Source organism: Paramormyrops kingsleyae, chromosome 6 (assembly GCF_048594095.1).
Source record: "Paramormyrops kingsleyae isolate MSU_618 chromosome 6, PKINGS_0.4, whole genome shotgun sequence".
Taxonomy (NCBI): Eukaryota; Metazoa; Chordata; class Actinopteri; order Osteoglossiformes; family Mormyridae; genus Paramormyrops; species Paramormyrops kingsleyae.
This window is the reverse complement of record NC_132802.1, coordinates 19,878,145-19,903,008: the sequence shown is the minus strand read 5'-3', so window position 1 is coordinate 19,903,008 and position 24,864 is coordinate 19,878,145. Positions and strand designations below refer to the sequence as shown.

General features: G+C 42.9%; 1 protein-coding gene across 2 annotated transcripts; it reads right to left on the bottom strand.

Moving 5' to 3' along the window:
• Window positions 1-408: 408 nt before the first annotated feature.
• LOC111840365 (calcitonin gene-related peptide type 1 receptor-like) lies at window positions 409-24,840 on the bottom strand. 2 transcript variants are annotated; one of them, XM_023805111.2, is made up of 14 exons: window positions 24,547-24,840; window positions 24,237-24,338; window positions 8,946-9,028; window positions 8,727-8,871; window positions 7,561-7,668; window positions 7,079-7,191; window positions 6,802-6,893; window positions 6,533-6,659; window positions 6,108-6,261; window positions 5,182-5,242; window positions 4,563-4,629; window positions 4,048-4,266; window positions 3,016-3,057; window positions 409-2,419 (listed from the first exon to the last, which is right to left on the bottom strand). In XM_023805111.2, the coding sequence occupies exons 3-14, from the start codon at window positions 8,994-8,996 to the stop codon at window positions 2,177-2,179; spliced, it is 1,422 nt and encodes a 473-aa protein (XP_023660879.1). In that variant the 5' UTR covers window positions 8,997-9,028; window positions 24,237-24,338; window positions 24,547-24,840; the 3' UTR covers window positions 409-2,176. The 2 variants fall into 2 exon arrangements, with proteins under 2 accessions (XP_023660879.1, XP_023660878.1); XM_023805110.2 differs by having other exon boundaries at window positions 24,237-24,840.
• Between the last annotated feature and the right edge of the window lie 24 nt (window positions 24,841-24,864).

The following is a 24,864-nucleotide window of genomic DNA, read 5'->3' as shown; positions in this document are numbered from 1 at the left end:
CGGTAGTTGAGTTAATGAATACTTGGGTATAGTGGATGGTTATTGCAAGTCATAGTTTTATACCAACAAAGATAGCCAACAATTTTCCTTGGCAGGACTAAGTCTTCTGCACAGTACTGTATGTGCGTAGGTTATTCTACGCAGTGTATTGATTACCAGGGCAGATATTTGTTGTGCTTTACTGTAAAAACACTGCTTCTACTGTGGTTTCTGTGGGAGTCTTTAGTGTCCCTTTTATCCTGAGAAGTTCCTTAAATCGCCTCTGATTGTAGCCTTGAATCCTTGAGTAAAACTGACTAAAATGCCCGCTTGGGCCCTCTTTACCAGTAATGAAGCTGTGAGAACAATATGCCCCCCCATGTCTTCCTTAATGTGCAAATACTACAAAGGAAAGTCACTTCTAAAAACTTTTCAGGCTTGAACCCTTTTATTAAAAAATCTTCTCCTTGCTGCAGTACAACCTTAAAGTGAAAAAGTATATATGTTATACCATTTTACAGTTATATGAGTTTGAATTGAGTGCATATAATGTTTAAATGCAATTAAAGTCATTATCAACTGGAATGTCTGGGTGTAACATTCTGGAATATTAGATTGATGTTCTCCTATTGCTGATGATTTGTCTAGGCAGTAATTAATTATCATTTATCCACCTGCCCTGCAAGGGTTTATTTTATAACTTGGCACACATACATGGGTATCTACGCTGCTTCTCCAACACAAATTGCTCTGGCTCTTCCTGCAAATGGCCAGTTTCTGCAGAGTCAGTTTTATTGTCCTAACTCTGACACTTTGTGTCGCGTGTTCCTCTTAGACCACTGATAGCTGCCTTTTAGCTTGGTTTAATGCATGGCTCTTTCTCTTTGGGTGAAAAGTCAGTCCCGGGCTGGACACTGGCGCCACCCAGTCATACAGCTCAGATGCTGGCTGTCAAGGCAGCCATCCTCTTCCCCGGCAGTAATATCAGACCACAGTGAGTACCTTCACAGTGGCATGGTCTGTGCATAAAACCCAATGCCAGGCCTTCATGGCTCTTCCCCTCTGTCTGCTTCATCACTGCTCAGATTCGTCGGAATCAGGAATCAGTGGCTAGACAAGCATACACTAGTGGCCAAAATTCTAGCATTTTTGGCATTACGCTTTAAAAATTATTACACAAATATTGGCGGTAATGTTTATAGACAAAGAATGTTACAAATATACACTAGACGATTAAAATAAGTAGCTGGAACAACAGTTCAATAAAGTTCTGCAATCTCTAAAAATTGGAAGTGTTTCCCCAATTTTGTCCACCAGCGTATGTCATGCCTCCTCCTCCCTTGCTATATAAGCCCCCTGATTGGTGGATGAGGAGACTGGTCCACCCCCATTGGATAGGCTTTGAACCTCTTCGGTCATTAAGAACATCACGGAACATCAATTGTAAAAAATAATAATTGAAATCGAATAATATACGCAGGAGTAGCAAATTGGGCATCAAACAGTTCGGGTAGAAAGAGCCAGGTTACACCACACCTCCCCAAAACAGGCTTTTCTGGGATACAGGATGTTGGTGTTACTGCAGTCTGTCTAAGGCTCTGGTGATGCACAGCTTCCTGTCAGAACAACACCCCAGGGAGCAGAGAGACTGGGGGAAAGGGAGGATCTCTACGGAGGCGAGGTGAGGGTGCGAGCGTCTGTATCGCTGAACTACGGAGAGCAGAGCAAAGACCGGACAAACTGCTGTGCCTGCGAGCGTCTGTATCGCTGAACTCCGGAGAGCAGAGCAAAGACCGGACAAAAAGCTGTGCCTGCGAGCGTCTGTATCGCTGAACTCCGGAGAGCAGAGCAAAGACCGGACAAACTGCTGTGCCTGCGAGCGTCTGTATCGCTGAACTCCGGAGAGCAGAGCAAAGACCGGACAAACTGCTGTGCCTGCGAGCGTCTGTATCGCTGAACTCCGGAGAGCAGAGCAAAGACCGGACAAACTGCTGTGCCTGCGAGCGTGGCCTGGCTGATCATCCCATTTCAGTGTGTGCTGCTAAATGTTTGTATCCACCTTCTGTGGACAAACAGAACCTAATGTGATTTAGCATTTGGCAGTGTCATTGTGAGTCACCATCTTGATGTGTGTGTGTGGGGGGGGTGATGCTGCTGGAACTGGCAGTGGTGGGTCGGGGGTGGTGGTGGTGTCTGCTCAGATGACAGACGTCTCCAAGCCCCCCCCCGGGCCCTCCCGGTCGCCGCTGGAGCTGTGGCTGCCGTTGCTCAGCCCGTTGACTTGCGTCTCAGGCCCGGTGGGTTTTAGGCTGATGCTGGCGCGGCTCATCTCAGTAATGGAGGAGTTGGTATGGTAGCTGGAGTGCCAGTCGACTCCCATCAGGCGTCCTCTGCACTGGACCTTATGCCGCCTCCAGTGCCGTTTCAACACCGCCTGCACCTGGTGTGAACAGGATAGGGTTCTGAGCAGAGGGAGGGGTTGAGAGAACCAGAGGCCTTCCTGGGTCACAGCCCCTCTGTGTGCTTCATCACTGCTCAGACTCTTAGGACAGTAGCTAAACAGGCATATGTCATGGCTCCTCCTCCCTTGCTATTCAATCCCCCTGATTGGTGGATGAGAAGACTGGCCCGCCCCCATTGGATAGGCTTTGAAACCTGCCAATTACCCTTTCTGTTCTGTCATTAAGAACATCACAGAGCTCACTACACACCACACTGGCTCACAAAATACATTCCTGAGGGAGAAACATAACATTAGGCACTGCCAGATATCAGGAGGGGGTAGAAATTACTCATCCAGCACATGGCCATGCTGTCAAAGAATCACCCCGCTGCCCCAGTGAAAGGTTCAGGATACATCCAAATGCTTCAAAACACATCCATTCGTAAATAATCCTTTGGTTAAAAGGGGATTTTTTTTTAACCACTGAAAAACAACCACTTCACTGACACAATGTCTGAGCCGCACTTTGGGGCGAGCCCTGTAATGACCCAGAATGCTTTGCTCTTTCCATGATGTATCGCAGCAGTACTAACCTCTCCATTACAAAAACAGAATATGACTGCCACCAAGAAGCCCTGTGAAGAGATGCATATAAAAAGAATGAAATGATTGGGGCACACATTCATAACATATTCAGAGAAATTACATTACATGCATAACCAGTCCAACTGTGTAAGCTAAATGTGGAATTATTGAATGATTGAATAAGTATATACAAATCACATTAAACATGTCAATTATTGAATATTAAAATATTGAACATGTTTACATGTATATTCCTGCTGTGTGTTTATATGTATTTCTATAAAATTCTTCTTCAGTCTTACTGTAACTGAGTTACTGAATCATTGAATTACTATAATATTAGTCCATCCATCTTCCAACTGCTTACCTAGGTCTTGGGATGTAATATTAATAAATCTAATTGATTCAGCATAACATATTTAGGCCCTCATGATCTAGGAAATGGAGCTGAAACATGGGCAGGTGGGTGGATGGATGGATGGATGGATAATGCACTTAGATGCAAGACACTCAGAACACACAGGCAGAAGAAGTGAATACATTTATTTCTGTTACATTTCTGTTACTATTGTTGAGCTGCGCGACCTACTTAATGCACCTTGCTTTAGAAGACAACAAAAAAAGTTTTCAGTATCTGGTCCTTGGGGATACACAGTGCAGGTTTTTGTGGGCTGTCTGGCAAGGGAGGGAGCAGAAATGCAGACTTTCTGTGGGTCCCAGAGGACTGGGACGGGAAACGCCGGGCTAAAGGGCCCTGTCTTTATTCAGTCATCAGCTTTGAGAAGTATGCAGTCATTAAAGGCATCTGACAAGAAGCTGCTGCACATGACATTTACAATAATGGAGCGCAGGTACTAGCAGGAACACCCTCAACATCGCAGCACGCATACACAGCTCAAGTCTGCCTGCTGGGCCTGAGGCCAACAAACACTCCAGGGCAGGAAAGTCAATTGTTGCGGTTTCCGAGCCAAATTCATAACGCAGCAGCACTGCATCACCATAAAGCAAAGCCTCGGGGCGACTGGATGGGGCCGACACACCTGGAAGTGCATGAAGATGTGCATGATGAAGTCGTAGACGACCAGAGCCACGCGGCCCTTAGGTCTCCAGGGTACCAGGACGAACTGCACCCCAAGCAGTGGCACCAGAATGAGGGTGGCTCGCACTGCCTTCATGTAAGCGTTGGACTCGGCACTGTGGGTAACCTTCAGTTTGGTAATAAGGACCCGCACGATATTTAGCAGGAAGAACAGGTTCACCTGGAGGGTGGATGGATCGGAGAACAGAAGGGGAAAGGGGGGAAAAGCAGGGGAATGAGTAATCTTGGCCTTCTTGATTATTCCCTGGTGAAAAAAAATGCATGCATGGAAATTTAATTCTCAGCATGTATATGCAAAGCTGAAAAGACAATAATGACTAAATTAGTCAGGTATTTGTGTATTTGTGAACATGAATTTCAGCTGCTTGCAATTATCTTGCACCACATGTTCAATGTTTTCTTATTTTCAGTCCATTTAAAGAAAGGAAGAATGTTTTATGCAGTTCATGCACTCACCAGCAGGGCGGCGTGAATGGGCCCATGGATGATGTACACCAGGTGGGTGTCTGAGCTGATCCAGCAGCTGGGGGGGAATATCGAAAACACACACACACATACTGCTTGTTTGCATGTACAGGAAACGCTTCTTTTTCTTAAGTGCTGAGGGAGGACTATTTGCACATCCCTAAATATGCTTATCACGGGTGTTTCCATTCCCAGAGAATACGTTCAAGGACACTCTGAATGTACCTAGACCAATGCTTCCCAATCCGATCCTTGGGGACCCACTGACAGTCCACGATTTTGAGGAGCTGGGAGGGAGCGAAATTGTGGACTGTCTGGTAGGGAGCAAAAACAAGGACTGGATTGGGAAACACTGGTCTAGACACTAACCGCTCTAGAGAGTGTACTGGCTTGCATAGCCATCAGTCTACTGCTGTGCGCTTTTATGCTGAAAAGACAGACAGCACCATGTTTGGATGCAAAACTGCAGAACAGCTTTGATGCCACGCCATGGAAACTACAGGGGTGCTCTAAAGAGTGCAGTGAGAAGTGTGCAGTGGTGCGGAATGCTGCGTACGGCCTCAGAGGTGTGCTGACGCATTAAGCGATGCTGTCCAAGCCGGTTCCTTACTTGTCATTGTAGAAGAGCCACCGAGCCACGGCGTGTGTGACAGCAGGGATGATGGGAAAGCCTGGAAGAGTCCAAGTAGGTAGGGGGTGCGTGTTAGCATTAACGTTAGCGGCTCACGTGACCTCGTTCAGCATCCTCAAAGCTGCCTTTTTTCATTCAAGGGCGCCCTTCATGTAAACGTTCGTAATTCGGAACACGCGGTTTTCAGCGAATCGCCTTCAACGTGCAGCTCACAGAATGAGCCGCCCTCCTCGTGAGGTTACTCTCATTGGCATTGCTCTGTGTCAGTGTGTCTGCTCAGCTTGTCAACATAGCTCCCAAACATGACCTATGAAAAGGTCAAGAAAAATTGGCCAGATAAATCAAAATGGCTGCATGTATATGGGCCGAGAGAACTCCATTTTCAAGCTTTATTCTTCTCTCCTTCAGGAGATTAGGCAAGGTAAAAAAATATTCCACTATCCAACTACAAAACTTCATATGACACAATAAAAATTATGATAAATGGTATAAACTTGCTGGTGAAGGTAATTCCATTGAAAAATAAGGATAATAGCTTGGCAAGCCTTAAAGCCTAATTTTATGTTGTTTTAAAATGTGCTTGAGAAGTTTCCTTGAAGTTGCAAAATCAAGCTTCTACACCAGGGCTCTTCAAATCTGGACCTCAATCCCAAATCCAGGCCTGGTTTTCAGTTTTCACAGGTAGCTAGTTTAATAATTACTGATTCTGATTGGCCAGAGGCTTCACACCTGGCTCACAGGTAAAGGAAGGCTGGAAAATCAGCAGGGCTTGGTCATTGAGGACTGATTTGAATAGGTCAGAGGACCAGAGGACAGAAGACTAATTCTTCATCCTAACTGGAACCTGATTAAGTGTTTTGGGGTGGGTGTTTTGGGTAGATTCTGGGCCAGCAGAGCATACTCACCCCATCCCAGGACGTAGTACCAGCCCAATTGCTGCTCCCCAACAAACACGGCCACGATAATAAGGGTGTGCAGGTAGATACCCTCACACAGCATCCAAAAGTAGTTGGTTCCACAGATGTACAGGTTCAGGACAGACAACACTTTGCAGCCTATCTGAAATCGACATATAGACACCACATGGGCAGCGTCCTACACACAATTCCATTTTGTGCTTACATACATTCCTGTGACCGGCTGAAGTTATTCCTGATGAGGGAACAACAGGAGGGCCCTTTCTGAAAATATTTTGATTATGGGCCAGCATTTCCTCACCAAAGTATAAAGGTGAGACAACCACTATTTACTCATATTCCCGAGGGCCGAGCACCTGTCCCTGGGTGCCATAAGCTCTCACGACTGTTCAATGTTTCTCCAGGAGACTTACAGGGTTTCGTTCCACCAGCTGCTGGTTGTTGGCCACAGCGGAGAGCCAGATGACTGTGCAGATGGAGTTCAGGATAAAGGAGAGGAACATGTTCTTGTGGAGTGAGATCCTCTGGCAGCTGAGACTCCTGAGCAAGCACCAGAACCACAGGTAGAATGTAAGCCAAGGCAGGAGACCTCCTACCACTATCAAAGTACATGGACTCGTCACTAGGGGGAACCAAAGAGAAGCCCCTGCACTACACCAACAACACATTAGGGGGCACTTACTTGAAGCAGGAGAAGATACCGAGCGAAATCAGCAAGGACACCACTGAAAGGCCATGGCCCACAATGGCCAGGTAGTACAAGCTGAAAGCAAACTGGAGACAGGGAAACATAGTCATGGCCAGTCACAGCAGGCGTCAGACTTCTACAAGTCTGGAGTCTTTTCTGTAACGTAGATCTTTGATCAACAGCATGCAATAAAATTTGAGGCTTGAGAACAATAAGAAAGTTAGTGGCCGTTATTTACGAATGTCTCTGCAAGTGGGCTTTGCTCAAGTACCTTGAGTTTCTCGTGGATGTAAGCAGAGCACTGGGTGTAGTTCGACCAAATGCGATCGCTTTCTGGGTGACGGAACCACTGGCCGTTGGGGTTGCACACTTTCGTCACCTTTTCTGAAACAAAAACGGAGAAGATTGACCCCTGAATGCACACTGCGTCCAATTCAGCTCATATTTTGGGGATGGTCGCTATCCAGACAGAGGTTGCACGGCACATTCTTGTCTGAGTAGGTGGTTAAACGGGCATGTCTTGCCTTTGCTCTGTGTCTCCTCAGTGCCATGGCAGTTTCCCCGATGGTCCAAAGACACTCTATCAGCCTAACTTCTACATTGCCTGCTGTGTGGCCGTTATGATGGACCAGCACCCTGAGCTAACTGGGACCAGATCCAGACCCACTCAACACAAGTAGTTAAGTATCTGGAAGATGAATGGAGGAACAGAAGCTTATGAAACACATGCATCCATGAAGGTGGGGACCTCACCAGTGGGATCGAAGTCCTGGAAGTACTCGGGACAAAACTGCATTGCTGTCCCCGGGGGGGAGTCGCCCCAGCACAGCCAGCCGTCCCACGTGCGGTTGCAGTAGGGACCTGCAGCAGAGACACATACATGAGGCACGGTGCAGACCTACAGTGGATACAGACACAGTTACTCTGTCACTGCTCTTGGACTGTCAGGGACATCAGTTTGCCGTTAGAAATACAGCTCCAATGGCTGCAAAGTCTCCTGGATCATACGTGCAAAATATTTTTGTGCTAGTCTCATGCTGTGCCTTATTGCTACATTTATAGGTAAGGTAAGGAGATACAGTGTGTTGCTGCACCCACCACATGACAAACCACCTCAGGGATGAGAACCTGACATCTACGCACCCTAATAGTCCAAATGGACAAGTCTGAGGTTTTTTTCCAGTGGCTGGACTGCCAATCCTGGTTAGAGGACCTCCTTATAGGGCTGGATGTAGATTAACATCATACCCAGGACGAAGCAATTGCAGGTTAAGGGCCTTGCTAAAGGGCCCAATGGAGTAGAATGACTCTGGGCATTCATGGGATTTGAACCCACAACCTTCCAGTTACTGGCAATCAGAGCCAACACTCTACACGTGTGCATTTATAGGAGGACTGTATAAAATGAGACAAGCTCCAGAGACCAATGGAGCGCTATATATAAAACTTCAGGATGGAAAATGTGGCCTTGGGAGATTACTGGGAATTTACGGTCCTTGTTTGGGTCCCAGTGGCTTTCTCTGCTGCCCCTTGCAAATATTCCCTATAAACAATGCAAGGAAGTCTGGATGTAGAGCACGCGGGCAGTCAGGAAATACTGCACAAAGCAGCCCCACACAGTGGCTTATTTAACATGCCGTCGTTTCCTACCTCTGTCTTTTTGCTGAGGAGCCCACAACACACACACTCACACCAAAACAGACCGACCACACACACACACACACACACACACACACACTATACTATGAAAAACTCTTAGCCAGCCAAAGAAAAAGTCTAAATGATCTTCATGTTGCAGTAAAACTACAATGTCTGTCAAAGTGTGCCAGCTTAGCCATTTCAAAACCTCCCCATAGGATGTTTTCTTAGCAGTATTCATTATATAGGTGAAAGTTAAATGTAAATGCGATGCCATTCACCATTCTCAGCGTTGGGAGGGTCAGTGATGATCTTCAGGTAGCACTCGAACTGCGCTGACAGGATCTGTCCTCGGGAAACCTTCAGCTCCAAGCCGGTTGGCACCACAAATGACTCCTCTGTCCCCAGGTCATCGCAGCGGCCGTCCTGTGGGAGTTCACAGGTGACCGACCCGCCTGGAACCATCCCAAAGAGGAAACAGGCCAGGGCTTGCTCCTTACCCCGGCAGCCAGCACAAACAGCAGCATCCAAAGAAGCTGTTCCCTCCCCATGGCTCCAGCGGGAGGGTCAGGGCATGGATCAACTGCGGGAAGAGAAAACGGGAAGTGACTCCCTGCACTCATGGGGGGGGGGGGGGATACGGGAGAATCCAACCGGGCAGCTTTTAAGCGCTTTCTGCTGCCTCTCGACAGTCTTTCATAACGAAACGTGCCATGCGTGCTTCATGCTTCTTGCACGGCTGCACGTGTGGCATGTGCTGAAGATTAGGATGCAGTTCCACTTTCCGTCATTCCCCCGTGAATCCAGAGGGCACGAGGCTGACCGCGAAGCAAAATGACGTTCAGGGGTCGGGGAAGGCATTTCAGCGTGCCACTTGAGGCCTTTGCTCTACTTTGGTGCCACTCTGGGGATGGGGGGGGGGCACATGTGCGTTTATAAAGCGCCTGTTTCAGTGTTCCTGTCTGGTGGGTAATTAGCATATGCGTAACTCACTCCCCCGGGTGCTTTTCTTGCTTCTTGGCTCTGTTTGAGAATAAGGCAGAAGCACAAACAGCTCCAGCCCTGAATAGGGGAGCCGGTGGGGGTGAAGAGGGGGAAGAGGGAAGTTCACTGGAGGCTGATGAAAAGTATGGGAAAAAGGCGTGATTTCACTACGGTGGGGGAGGATGCGGTACACTGCAGATAAGAGGAGCGTGGCGGGGAGACACACCGATGGCTCGGTAAGAATTCACTCTCCAAGCCCAGACATCACCTGATCCTGTAGACATGGGGGATCCGGCCAAGACACAGAGACACGCAGTGACTGCGCAGTGCTACACAGCACATACACTTCTGGGCTATGCCTTTCTTTGTGGGAATCCACCACGGTGAAAGAAAATGCAGCTTCCAAAGACGGGTGCAAAATACTTTGGGCTCATTTTCAAACTGGTCCAAGCAGTTTCAGATGAATACAGTGATACATAATCCATAATATTAATGGCCAAAGTTTACAGATTATAAATAGTGTATTATTAATGGTCAATGTCTCATTATTAATGTACCTGAACACTGTGTACATAGATGCATGTATAAGCTGCATGGCCATTTTCATCACATTATTGGCAGGGCATCAGCGCTGCTCAGTTATTTAGACACAAAATAGAACAGTACTGCAAATCTGAAAATATTACAAGCTTGTGGTGTTGGATCCAGCTGGGTTTTGGTCACAGGCCATTTGCAGAGAACCTGGCGACCTCTGCATTAAGGCATTCCAGGTTAAGTTTAGCTTCAACAAAAGCTGCAGATAGTAACTTGGATATAATGCTGAATTTAAAACTCTCCTGTTTTATATTACTGTGTAGCTATCAGATAGCTTAACACTTCCCTTATACATGCATGGTAGTTCAGATAATTGGTATGTTCTACAAGGGGCTAAATGGATGATTAAATGGTACGAGTATCAGGATAAGCAGGCCCTAAATGATCGTCCTAATACGTGCTTTGCTTTCATTTGGACACATCAGAGTCCTTCTTTTTGGCTTTAAAAGACATTAGTGCTGATATTATACAGTGTTGATTTCTTAAATGTGACATTTACATGTTTCAGATCAAACATATTTTAATAAGAGGCAAATATAACCAGAGTAAATACAAAATGCAGTAAAAAAAGTAAAAAAAGAAAAGAAAAGGTAGAATGAAGCACAATGAGGTAGATGCTTGTCTTCATGACTTTTGGCAGCATATTTGCTACTCTGGTGAGCCGTAGGGCCCGCAGAGCTGCAGACCATTAAACTACGGGTATACAGATTATTATAGCTATTTTCAGCTTTCATATTTCTCACCGGTAACCAGTGCAGTGCAGCAAATATCGGAGAAATGTGATTCTGCTTTTGCTCTCCCGTTAGCAGCTGTGCTGCTGCATTTTGGACCAACTGTAGATGAGAGATAGAGGTCTGACTGATTCCAGCATAAAGAGAATTAAAATAATTGAGACGAGAGGAAATAAACACGTGTGACCCTTTCAAAGTCATCAAAGCTCAGAAAGGGCTTGACCTTTGTCAAGAGACTTAACTGGAAAAACGTTCTTCTTGACCACAGAGTTTACATGTTTATCAAGTTTAAAATCACTGTCCATAATTACCCCTAGATTTTTTACAAAAGGCCTGATATGAGGTTTCAAGGTACCCAGGTCCTTATTATATCATGTTTACTAGGGGGGGAAATCACAGTCTTAGTTAGTTCTAGTGAAGGGAATTCTTAATGCTTCAGCATACCAAGACATTTTGGACAATACTATGCTTCCAACTTTGTGGGAACAGTTTGGGGAAGGCCCTTTTCTGTTCCAGCATGACTGTGCCTCAGTGCACAAAGCAAGGTCCATAAAGACAAGGTTGGGTGAGTTTGGTCTGGAAGAACTTCATCGGCCCACACAAAGTCCTGACCTCAACCCCATCAAACACCTTTGGGATGAACTAGAATGGAAATTGTGAGCCAGGCCTTCACGTCAAACATCAGTGTCTGACTTCACAAGTACCCTTCTGGATGAATGGGCAAAAATTCCCACAGACGCACTCCAAAATCCTGTGGAAAGCCTGTTATGAAGCCTGTTTTTCTCAGTACTGCATGTATATCACATGGGTGCATGAGACTATATACTAAGCATGTATAACATGCAATGTTAATATCAATATTGCATGTTATGCACATGCAACTGTCACATCGCAAAGACCAGAGTAGTCAGCTAGGTTGAGACCATCAATAATGCGGAAATATTTTTACTCTGCCATGCGAAACAAAACTTCTAAAGCTTTGCAAATTTGATTGTTGCTTTTCAATATTATCTAGTATATGTTTAAACAAACAAAAAAAGTTTACATGTGCTCTCAGACAATCATGGTCATTTTCATCCTTGCTGTAGAGCTTCACTCATAGAGAGCGTGGTGAGTGAAACGCAAACAAGAACTGGTCACCAAAACACAATCGTCTTCTGCTGTATGGAAATACTTTGGATTCAACAGAGATGATAGCAAAAGCAATTTGTTTGCACTCCTTAATGTCTGTTGGCACGACGGATGGTCATTTCAGGCAGAATTACTAGCCAAATTTCACCAGTTATTATTCGATCAACCCCACCCCGAAACACATTGAGAAATGTGTATGGCAGGGGTGGGCAATCTTATCTGCAAAGGGCCAGTGTGTATGCCCGTTTTTGGATAACCTTTAGGTCAGCTGTTCAAACCCAGATGTGAGGATTCAGCCAATCAGTCCTCTAATTAGTAATAACATTCTGGGCATGCTTTCATCATCACTATGAAACTTTTTTGTGTTGAAGAAAACAGAAGGAAAGCGCTGTCGCAGAATCACATTTCATGCATGCAATGCAGCTATTTTTATTTATTCGTGCTGCATGTATAAGAAGATAGTCCAACATTTTACCAAATATTTCACTTATCTGCAACTGGTACTGAAATGGTACAGTGGAACCCTATATCAGTCTTAAAACTAGGGCTGAACAATATTGGAAATATTAACACTGCAATATTTGAAACCTTTGCAATAAATATCATGATATTTATAAAAACAAAAAGGGAGTAGTTGAAGATTTACCCAAAATAAACTATAGCCATATAGAACTTGTTATTACCTACCAATAGTCTGTCTTTACTGGGCATGTCCGTAGTTCACATTCTGGTCAATTCACGAAAAAGTGTGTACTGGTACACCAGCAATTCACTCATTTAAATTTTTATTAAGAAATTTCACTGAACACGAGCTTCAAGAACATTTTAAAGGACAATCATGAGAACCTAAATGTACATATAAAACTAACAGCAGCAGCAGCAGAAGCGGATTCTCTTATACCTGTTGCTACAAATTTTCCCAAACAGACACAAAGCCAACAAATTACTAGATCATTGCACAATACTTTCTTTGTGGAATCTAAAATATTTCCATACAGTGGGAGACTAATGTCTTCTCATGATCAGTTGTTGGTGGCCTCAGTCATTTTTGAATTTCTCACAAACGCACCATAAGGAGGGAGCAAGGACACAAAATCATTATGATTGGCTCTGAGTGCACGCAGCGCTTGTGCAAAAACAAGGTAAACTTCAGAACAACTATACCGAAAAACTATTACAGAGCAGGTAAACTACAACGAATTATACTGCTGATAAATATTTAACATAGCTCATTAATATGTTTTAAATTTTATTATTTTATACGCATTCTTGAATATTCGACAATGCTGACTCATCCTAGTTGGCACAACTTATAACACCATCACCGACTGGAAAGAATTTATTAGTAGAGTTCTATTTGTTTATTGTTTATTTTGGGTAAATTTTTTACTCATTTTGTGTTTTTGATCCATTTTGTACCTCTATCAGGATTTTGCCCATTTTCATACCGGTGTTGAACTGTTTAGTCCATATTGGGTATTACAGCTTACAGTTATTTGCCCAGTGGTCAGCAGAGTGTACACAGAGCCAGGAGGGAGCCCGTCCGTGACTTTTTAAGGAGGTTTAATTCTGGGTTTGCCTCTTGCATTTCATGGAGGAGGGACTCCGTTGCACGCACACACAAGCACCAGAACACAGACAACAGAGTAACAAACATCATCTCTTGGGCAGTATTGTCCTGTGCGTGTGGTTGAGCCTAAACTTCCTATTGCAAGTAAAATGTTGGCCCACTGCCGAACATGTATAAATGTATTTAGGATATCAATCATATGTAATATGGAAGAAAGCAGACAATTACCTTTGTTTTAATTTGTTATGGTCACAAAAAGTAAAAAAAGAAAGAAAAAAAGGTAGAATGAAGCACAATAAGGTAGATGCTTGTCTTCATGACTTTTGGCAGCATATTTGCTACTCTGGTGAGCCGTAGGGCCCGTAGAGCTGCAGACCATCACACTAGGAGTATACAGATTATTATAGCTATTTTCAGCTTTCATATTTCTCACCGGTAACCAGTGCAGTGCAGCAAATATCGGAGAAATGTGATTCTGCTTTTGCTCTCCCGTTAGCAGCTGTGCTGCTGCATTTTGGACCAACTGTAGATGAGAGATAGAGGTCTGACTGATTCCAGCATAAAGAGAATTTAAATAATTGAGACGAGAGGAAATAAACACGTGTGACCCTTTCAAAGTCATCAAAGCTCAGAAAGGGCTTGACCTTTGTCAAGAGACTTAACTGGAAAAACGTTATTCTTGACCACAGAGTTTACATGCTTATCAAGTTTAAAATCACTGTCCATAATTACCCCTAGATTTTTTACAAAAGGCCTGATATGAGGTTTCAAGGTACCCAGGTCCTTATTATATCATGTTTACTAGGGGGGGAAATCACAGTCTTAGTTAGTTCTAGTGAAGGGAATTCTTAATGCTTCAGCATACCAAGACATTTTGGACAATACTATGCTTCCAACTTTGTGGGAACAGTTTGGGGAAGGCCCTTTTCTGTTCCAGCATGACTGTGCCTCAGTGCACAAAGCAAGGTCCATAAAGACAAGGTTGGGTGAGTTTGGTCTGGAAGAACTTCATCGGCCCACACAAAGTCCTGACCTCAACCCCATCGAACACCTTTGGGATGAACTAGAATGGAGATTGTGAGCCAGGCCTTCACGTCCAACATCAGTGTCTGACTTCATAAATACCCTTCTGGATGAATGGGCAAAAATTCCCACAGACACACTCCAAAATCCTGTGGAAAGCCTGTTATGATGCCTATGTGAAATCTGTTATAACTGCAAAGGGAGGGACCAACTCCATATTGATGCCTTTGGATTCAGAATGGGGTGTTTCCTGTAGATGTAATGGCCAGGTGTCCCAATATTTTTGTCTATATAGTGTATGTAAGGCCATTCCACTAATCTACGCCAGCACGTTTGCCAAGTTTCACCACTGGCAACCCCCCCCCCCCTTCCCCAATCATGTACCACTTACTTTAATGCGTTTTATTTTTTTCTGTACAGTTCAGTACTTGGCCTTTTAGAAACAATAAAAATTTATGTTGAGATTCTACTTTCTTTGTATACCATTAAAATGTGTAATTAAGTTAACATGGCAATATTTGTGATTTGAATATAGGCTAATCAAAGTAATCAATTCATCAAACAGAATTGTGATAAAAAATGCAGTAAATTGTAGGCATGGAATCGATACCTCAATACCTACAATTGAAGCAAACTGGCAACGATTTACACCCCTAATTTACATCAAGTGAGGCTTGGGGATCAATTTCTGAGAACAATTCTCTGGTAAGAATAATGTTCAGCCACTTCCACTCCCCAAGACACACTTGTGGGTGGCCAGTGGAACATGCAAGGAGCATCTACAGAGTTAATAATAATATTAATCCAACATAAACATTCAGTGGTGTAGGAAGGCTTCATTAACTGGTCTACAGTGCACTTTGGCCAAACCTCATCATACAAATTTCATTAAAAAATTTTGTTGATTACCTACATTATAAAAATATTAGTTTTCAAAATATCAGCTGTGATTTGATTGTTGTAAAGTTATTTATAACTGTATACAAAATAATCTAGTATCGCAAGCATGAATCAGTAACTTTATCTCCAGTAGGACAATTTTCTGAAAGCTTTTTTCATAGGTAAACAATCTACTGCTTTTTGTGTGTGGGTGAAGTGCTCCCTCCTGACAGCAATACACATACAGTAGTACTACTACTGTTAATCAGAATAAACAACACAAAACACAACATAACATTAGTTTTAGATAGTTTGGCGCTCTAATGCCTGCCACAGTTATAGAAACGACAGCGGCGCATTAACTGAGCCACAGTAGTAAAATACCGGAGTAATTCTCCTATTTCCTCCTCTGATGAGCGTGAGAGCCTGTGGATCCCTGCCCCATGACAAGCCCAGCTTCAGAGCGAGCCGTCCTGACAGACAAAGGCCATCCTTGGTGTTCCCTGGTCTGTGAGCCCTGTGAGACGATCTGGCAGCATCCTGCAGTTGCTCTCTGGGGTGATCAACTAGGCTCATGTCAGCTTTTCTCACGTTTTTCTATATCCTGCCTTGCAGAGACTGGATGAGAAACTGTTGACTGCTTCAGTTATTAAAAGTATGACATGGTTTAGAAAACCATGTTTACTATTTTAAATGGTGTGTAAGACAGTACGTTTTTGAGATGAAGAACAGTCTCTTCCTTTGAAGTGGAAGCAGGGAGATGGAGAAAAATAAATAAATATATATATATATATATATATATATATATATATATATATATATATATATATATATATATATATATATATATATATATATATATGTTTACATCTTAAAATACCAAGTGTTTAAGAGATTGAAATAGCCTTCTTATAAATGAAAAGATGAGTATTAAATACAAAAACTTCTTAAAACATTTCACATAAGTTATTACTATGACTGTCTTCACCAGTAAAACCCAGGTAAGTAGACTCTACAGTACAATCTTTTAGATAGATAAAAACAGTGTGGCAGTACTGTACAAAACTCTAAAGGTAGATTCTGTCCCATCATCACCTTCCCTTTGCATTAAAGGTGAACTGCATCAATAGGTGCCCAATGCTGAAAAAACCTAAATGATTTTGTATATTTATTTTCTGGAGTACTAGAGCAGTGACTGTGAACCCATGGATCACAACCCAAATGAGTTCTTAAAGGGTCGCGAGGCAGAGTTGGAAATGTAACCATTTTAAAACCAGCAAGCTATTATGCTGATCCACGATCAGATTTCCCAGCCCCAATCTTCGAAGTAACACATATAAATGCGTCTTCGGTCTGCAAATTCTTAGCGCAAAAGTAATGCACACTCAGCCAATCCAAGAAGTTAGTAAGCTTCATTTAAAATTCACTGGTACATCCAACCAGATTTGTTCGATTGGCATTGATTGGCAGAAATAGCAGAGTGCACTGCGTGCTTGATCGTAGCGTTAATTTAAACCTATACTTGATATAGGGTTGCAACTGGGCTGGCATTGTAAAAATTGGATCGCTGTCCAAAAAAGGTATCAATAGGATTTTCCAAAAGGACCACTGTACTAGAGCATCCTTCATCGGTGCGGGATGTTAGTGTAGCTTCATCACAGAGGAGATTACAAGTGAAATTTAACCTACACATTTTTTCGTGTCTCCCATGCTTATTTAGCACAAAAGTCACAGTCTGTTGCGCGGTAGGAAAGCACACATGAAAGGGGCCTGGAATCACAAAAGCTCCCAGTCGACATGGCTCAGGAACTCGGAACCTGGTTCTTGAACTTCGGTGGGAAAGCACCTACAGCGAAGCTGCTCAATTTTGGTGCCATGTATCTTGAAATACAATCAGGTATACATCTTCATCCATATGTTTTTGTGAAGTGGTAATAACTCAAAGTATTTGATGGATCCTATCACATTCATAAGGTCAAGTGCTGTCTGCAGTCACCCTGCCATTTGCTGCCATTTGTCTGCATTTGTTTAAAAATTTGAATATTTGGATCAGTTTCATCGTTACCCATAGAACACCTCTGCCAAGTTTGAAAAGGACCCATCAAATACTTTTTGAGTTATTGTGCTAACAAGATAAGTGTCTGTGGTGGCAGTGGACCAGCCCCAAAACCATATGTAATCTCTGGAAAAGGCGTACAATTATACGATCACTATGGTAGGGGGTATGTAGCTCTGGTCTTTTCATGGGGGGAGAGGGGGTCATACTTTGTTTAGTGCTATATTTCATGGGAATAGTTTTGCCAGCCAGTGTAAATATTTTTATGGAAACCAATCACTGCTTAAAATCACAAGCCCAGATGATTATGAAGTCTTCTCCTCCTAATGTACTTCTATGATTTCAGGGCACCTTACAGTAATTTTTTTCGCTAAATGTATTGTACACTGCTCCAATTCATCAAGAAAGAGCCACTAAATATGTGATGCATTTGGTAGAAAAGACGAGGCATGAAACTGAGAAAAATCAATCTTGAACATCACAAATCTGAAAATGTATTCACTTGGCAACAGTTTGAAAAATAATAACAAAACAGGTATAAAACATACCTTTGTCATCTCATTAAAACTTCTCAAGGTCATTTTAATACCAAGTTAAAAACAGAAAGAAAATACTATACCGATGTATTTTTGGCATCTTGTCGGCTGCACTCATTGTTTTATTACAGCCCAGATTGTCTAGCCTACCGAGCCAGAGGCTGCGATGAGGGTCCTTGTTTTTCAGAGGAGCACCAAGACCCTGCTGAAAGAGGAAGGGGCGGTTTCCACTCTCCGCCTGCGCTTCCACATTCCCAGCAAGCGACTGTTAAAAATAAGCCATTGTTGCCCCAGCACAAAAGCATAGGATTCAAGGACCCGGTGCTTCGCTGTCACAAAGACAGCATTGCTGGCACGCTTTCAGGAAAAACTAATAAACACACGTTCACAACAAAATCACTTTACAGAAATGAAACAAATTCGGTTCAGTTACTCCAGGGCCATATGGAAATTCATGTTCTATACCTAGCAGCAACAGTGAAAGTCTTACATAAATAAACACATCTGCGTCTCTTCTGTAATCTGTGCATTACACAGACGCTGGTTCAAATACAGGAGGTGAACTTGGGCATCCGGCATTTAGTAGCAGTATTGCAGAGTGAATTTTTCACCCCCCATCTGTCTTTCTCTCTCACACAGAGAAACCAAATCATTAAACGGATACTATGCAGACTACTCACTAGCAGCACCTGGACCAGTCCTATTTCCTTTACTTAAGGATGATTCATACATATGTCATTTGGCTCTGAGAAAGGCAACTCTTGTAAAATACTCAGACGTCATGTACGGAGGATGGAAATTGACAGATGAACTGTTACAGAAAAATAACCTCCTCGACTAGGCAAAACAAAACCACAAATTGCCTCTGTGGTTGTTGACGTAAACCTCCCAGTCTCACTATCATTAATCAAAAGACAAGGAAAACGTACATTCAAAAGAGCTTAGCTATAAATGGCTCATTTAATTGTGTAACTTAATCCCGGCTGAGTGTCCAGTGAGTGGTCTGACAGGGGTTGAAGTGGAGGCCGTGTCTAAGGAAAAGGGAAACAGTGAATCACAGATTTCTTTTTTTAAACTTTCATAGTGCTTTGAGCCAATACCCACTCAATTCGCTTTATCCAAAGGAGAAGATGCTGTTTAGTAAGTGGTAAACTTGTAGTAGGGCTGCACAATACTGGAAACATTTCAGATATCATGATGGGAATTTTATTGCGATAAATACTGAGAAATTTAAAAAGCAAAAAAAGGTGAAAATTTATTAAAAATAAACTATAGACAAATAGTACATATTCTCTACCATTAGTCTGTCAATCAAGTCACTGGTGTTCCTGTGAGTTGTACAGACACAAAGCAGTGCCGACAAATTATTTGCTTTTGCTCAATGTAGTCTCTATGAAATCCAGAATATTTCCATACAGCAGAATGTGAATGTCTTTTGATTAACACATGCAGAGCTAATCTCAATGCAGCTGACTATAGTGGTGTTTCGACTGAAAAATTGCACATCACGTCGGCCTAATTTGTAGCAATGCTTTTTCATGTCAACCTGATATCGGCTTTAAGCGAGGTCACATGCCGATGTGGCCAGCGCTGCGTGTTCTCAAAGCAGCGATGTCCCCCGCGCAACCCTGTTTGAACCCCTGTACACATTATCTTGGTACACCCACTGTGCCTGCCCAAAAAAGCGCAGGAGCCGGGGGTCCCAGACCATGCCACGGGTTGCGAAAGAGTCCAGACCATAGCGGCAGAATGTGGCACCTATTAATACACCCCGACAGCTGCAGAAGAGGAGCACCGCGTCCCCTCGGGATGTGCGGCGCACAGCTGCCACCTGCACGTTCACATGATGAGCCATGAAGCACCGACATGAGTTCAGGGAGGCCCCACCGTACTAGACGGGATCTAAAACAAACAGCTAACTGGGGTTAAAACGACACACAATATCCACATGGCATGGATTAAACCAGATGCTGAGGAACTAATCCACGTCCATCACACACTCGCTTTTTACTGGTCTGCCACAGAAAATGTTTAACAACAAAATGCAGCAACAGAAACATTTAAGGTAAAAATGTATAATATTATATCTCTGCTATTATATGCACATTGGCTGTCAGTAAATTATAATGGTCATCTCAGGGAACATTTGATGCTTTTTAATGATTTAGCATTTTACAAGCTGTCAAGATACATACAAAACTATTGCCTTTCGTAAGTATTCATCATTGATTTGCTAATAACCAAATTCTTTGCAGTCTTTGAAATTGATTTGTGTTATTGGGTGTCCCATTATATGATTTTAGTTTATGATCTTATGGTGACGATAGTTGTACTGGGAGAGCTGGTTGAGCCGCATAATACTGGGATGGGTAGGGAAGTGTGGGTATACTGGGGATGGGGTCACTATGAGAGGGAAACAGGCTAAACGCTAAACAGCAAATCTGACATTTTGGGAGGGGACCCTTCCCCCCCCCCCCAATGCACGATGCCCTTGGATAGAGAACCCAATACACAGAAGGCAAAACATAAAACAAATAACAGCCATTTCATGACGATACAGAAATACGTGTCAGATTCAGGTATGACCTGTGCAGGATGAGCATCAGCATCTCATTAGGCACGCCTGAGAGAGAAACAGAATTCTTCAGTTTACATCAGTGTGCACACCTGTACTGGGGGGATCCTGTTTGCATTTCTAATTTCACTGTCTCCCTGATGGTCTGGTACTACAACTGAGGGTCAGGCTTACCAGAATCAACAACAGCTAGTGATGCACCCATCCAATATTCGGATCCGTAACGGCGCAGATCCAGGCCTGTTTGACGGATCGGGTATCGGCCATACGTGACCAATCCACATCCAATACTTACTTATTTAGGTTTTGGCAGCCTCTAAAAAGACAGATTTAACAGGAAATTGGAGTTATCTGTAAAATCAAACAGATTTTAGATGTTTTTGCGTCATTCAGGTTAAATGCTAACACTGCCTCTCACCACTCAGTAAGAACTCAACGTAAGAACATCAGATAATAGGGTGACGATCTGGAAGTATTTTACGTGTCTAACGGCAACTAGTAGCACAGCAATTCGCAATCTTTGTAAAAACAAAGTTTTCAGAGGTGGGAGTAGCGTTTACAATAATTCTGTATGCGCAAAATCCCACTAAACAAAGCACGCGTAATTGTGCGAGACAACACCATTAGTGTGAAAAATGCAATTCATGATTTGGGAGTTGCTGGCTGGGGCTGTTCTGCTCACTTGCTGCAGCTTGATGAGCTGCTATTGCAATGAAGTGTAAGTGACACTGTTGCCAGTAGGAGAAAAATTGTGGGACATTTTAAACATTTGGCACTTGCATATACTCTCTTTGAAAATACTGAAATTGAACTGAAAATGCCTCAAAAACGCTTAAAACAAGATTAACCCTTAAAACAAGTAAGGTTGCTGTTGTTAGGGATGGGCCGATTCACATTTTTTCAGTTCCAATCCGATTCCGATACACAACTTCCCATACGGATACAGTATCTCATACAAGATCTCTTTTTACTTTAATATTTTAATACTTTAGATATTATTCATATTTTCCAACTAGTAAATACAGATTAAAAAAAATAATTAGGCTACCAGAAACATACATAACGTACTGTTCCTCACAGGCAATTTTCAGGAAGTGCCCCAAAACTCTCACTCCCCCATTTTAAGAGAAGTTAGGGCATCCAAGAGCAAAACAATGGAGTCTTATTCTCATCCAAATGTCTCATTGCAAAGCAAACTTGAATCAAGACAAGACAAACGGGAAGTAGACTGCAAGGCCTCTGTCCACTTTCAGTGACTGTCATCAAAGTTGACCAGAGCTGCTGGTTATGAGGTCAGGCTGACGGGGTCATTCCATTTTAATTCGACAAAATGGTCTGTGCATCAACATTTTTGATTTGCATGAAATCTGGCATGTGAATTATACTTCCAGGGCTCAGAAATGGTTTTTTGATACTTTTAATTTTTGAGAATGTATTCCTATGGGCTGTAACTTTCTTATTATTACAGCTACATGCTCGGCTGTAGCTCATTGGGGAGTGCAGTGAGTTCTTTTTCATGGGATAGCTGGAAAAGTGAAATCTGCCTGGCCTGCATGACACTTCTGATAATGGGAACAAAGCTATGGAACATCTGGGTTTGAGGGACCGGTTGTGCCATTTGGAATCTGTACTGAAGCGTCTTTTGTCTGCTTAATTTTCTTCTTAAATTTCTTCTTACTTTAAACTTTCACATGAGTCGAAGTTTCTTCAAAAATGATGACGCCAAAACTATTTTGAAATTTGCCATATTTAAATGGAATGATCTGGTGGTAACCACACATTTGGAACTACGGCCTTCCTTCCGGTCATTCATACCATTGCACCTGGATGCCGGAGGTGGATAGTTTAGGTCCAGAAAGTAAAAATCCAGCAAAAGATCTTGTTTCAACCAACTAGTTGAGTACTCTGTGACTGTTACTCTTTATACTCACCTGGTTAGCTGAAACAAAATCTTGGTCTGGACTTTTAATCTTTGGACCTGAACTATCCATCTCTGCAGCATGCAATTCCCTATCTGTCATTCCAATATTACTGTGTCTTCTCCGCATCACCCTCAAATGCATACCAGTGCACACACCTCAGAATCGTCCAGTCAAACTTCATTCTATAACAACACTTAAGTGGAATTTCTTGGGTTTACCCCATTTAGGCAATACTTGTTTACACAAGTAATACTCCACAGCCGTAGTTTCTTACCTTTCCATAGTATGACTTCATTGAAAACCAGCATGCTTGTTAAGGACAAAAACAAGCAGCATCATTTCTTTTCTCTGCGAACAGGTGTCTGTTGCATGACATCTACTAGTATTGTGTGCCTCCCCCCCCCCATCCCCACCGTGCTCTCCACTCAATGATGTTGTTTATAATATGAGCTCATGATTTGAGGAATACGTGTGACAAAACACTGCATGGCAAGACTCCGCATGCCAGCCATCCATGCAGATTAACCTGCTGGCATCCACTGGAATGAGTGTACCAGTTACACTGAGCACCCCACGTCCATGACGCACCATTTGCTGGGACAAAATCACATTTGCTTCCAGCATTTGGAAGGTAACTCTGATTTACAACTCATTCAAAGGTATATGGTTTATTTCCATTGGAAACTCCCTAGACAATGGTACACAGAGTAGTTGGTTATCTGCCTTGGCCCTTGGTATGTACTACAGGTGTTAGCACCATCTTTCTGCAGTCTCTTATCTGGTTTGGATGGTACTTACCAATCTCCTCTACTTCTGATCTAGGAGCACTGGATACTATTAAGGGTCTTATGTCATCGACATATGAGACACATTTATTTAACAGACCCAGAACACAAAGAGGTTCCACATTCTAAGTACTGGGCCATTTGGAATCACAGTCAAACTCAGCTTTTGCATAAGTATAATATTTTAATTTCTTAGCTACTATGATTTCTGATACAAGTATTTCCTGAGCGTACAATAATTCTGTAGGCGCAAAATTTCTTTCTGCATTCTTATTTTTGTGTGTTCCCTCTAACTGTAACGGTTTAAGTTTAAAACATGCCTTATTGTTTATTTGTTTAGCATCTTTTATACACTGTTTTTGTCTTTTTATTTTCTTTGAAAATCCTATGCCTCATATTCCAACATCTTCCTTTTAACTTGCCCGTATCTATGGCGTACTGAGGGAAACGCTGCCAAATACAAGAGTTTCCCCATCTACTGCTAAAAAGCGTTCCACGTTAACATAATATATAGGAATTAAGCCTGTAGTCCATCAATAACTTAATAGTTTCAGAGTTTCCAACTAATCTCTTTTCTTTACAACTGAGTACATACATTAATATTGACTTGGAGGTTTACACGAGGTAAAGCTCCGTAAAATAAGACTGAAAAGATTTCAGATCATAGAAAATTAACTCGACCCTGCAATTTACACCTCAGACGAACACACAGGTGAACCAGTTTGCAGTGGTTAAAATAAATGTAAGACGAGTGACATGCTATGTACTGATGGTATTGTGGGACTTTAACAATGCATTTAAATAATTCCCACCATATTTAACCTAATGAATACCCTGGCATTTACACGAAACATCGCTTTATATTGACAGGTTTTGTGAAAACTGATTTATAGATTGTTCATCCAGTAAAACTGTTTGCATATTTATTAAAGAAACTGTTTTTCTACCATGAAAGTCATAAACAACTCGAATGTAAGCACAAGGTTTAAAAGCACATTAACCTACCTTAAAATATTTTGGAGTCCGATGACAATTCTTTTGTTTTAACGTCTTCCTTACATTTTTTTATACGGAACTCGAGGCGGTCACCTCCCCGAACCTCCTCTACTAAAGCCGAGGCAGAACAGCCTTTAGTCACAGTTTCTTAAAAAAAAAAAATAGGACTCGCGAAAACGTTACACTCTTCTCAAATTTTCATCCATAACTTTTCCTTCAAAAGATATTTTAAAACCGTGTCATATTTGGGAGAATCGTTTTAAATGCCACGCGCATAAATCGTTGCGCGTGAAGGAAAAAAAAGTATAAATAAGTTCACCTGCAGCGTTTCACTGATTTCAGACGTGCAGAGCCGGACTGAACAGCCCTGCTCTCGTCAGTACCAACACCAGCTCTCCGATATCTAATGCACACCTATTTACTGGATTGCACGATATCCAGACTGTAGCTGCCATGCACGGCTTCGTGACCCTGCTCTGCAGGCGAGGTTAGCGTGTGTTTCTCGTAGGCGGCCAGTTCGCGTCCAGCGGCATCTCGCTCCCGCGAGCACTGACTGCGAACGGACACGCGCTTCGGCGGCGCTCTCAAGCTCGGGCTCATGGTGCCTCCAAGACCGCTTCAATGTACAATCCGAGGC

Excerpts from the sequence above, each read along its gene's own strand:
- LOC111840365 (XM_023805110.2), bottom strand. The coding sequence starts at position 8,996 with ATGGGGAGGGAACAGCTTCTTTGGATGCTGCTGTTTGTGCTGGCTGCC. Across the intron at positions 4,267-4,562 it reads CCATTCACGCCGCCCTGCTG|GTGAACCTGTTCTTCCTGCT; the intron begins GTGAGTGCATGA and ends TCCACCCTCCAG. Across the intron at positions 2,420-3,015 it reads TCTGTTTTTGTAATGGAGAG|GTGCAGGCGGTGTTGAAACG; the intron begins GTTAGTACTGCT and ends TGTTCACACCAG.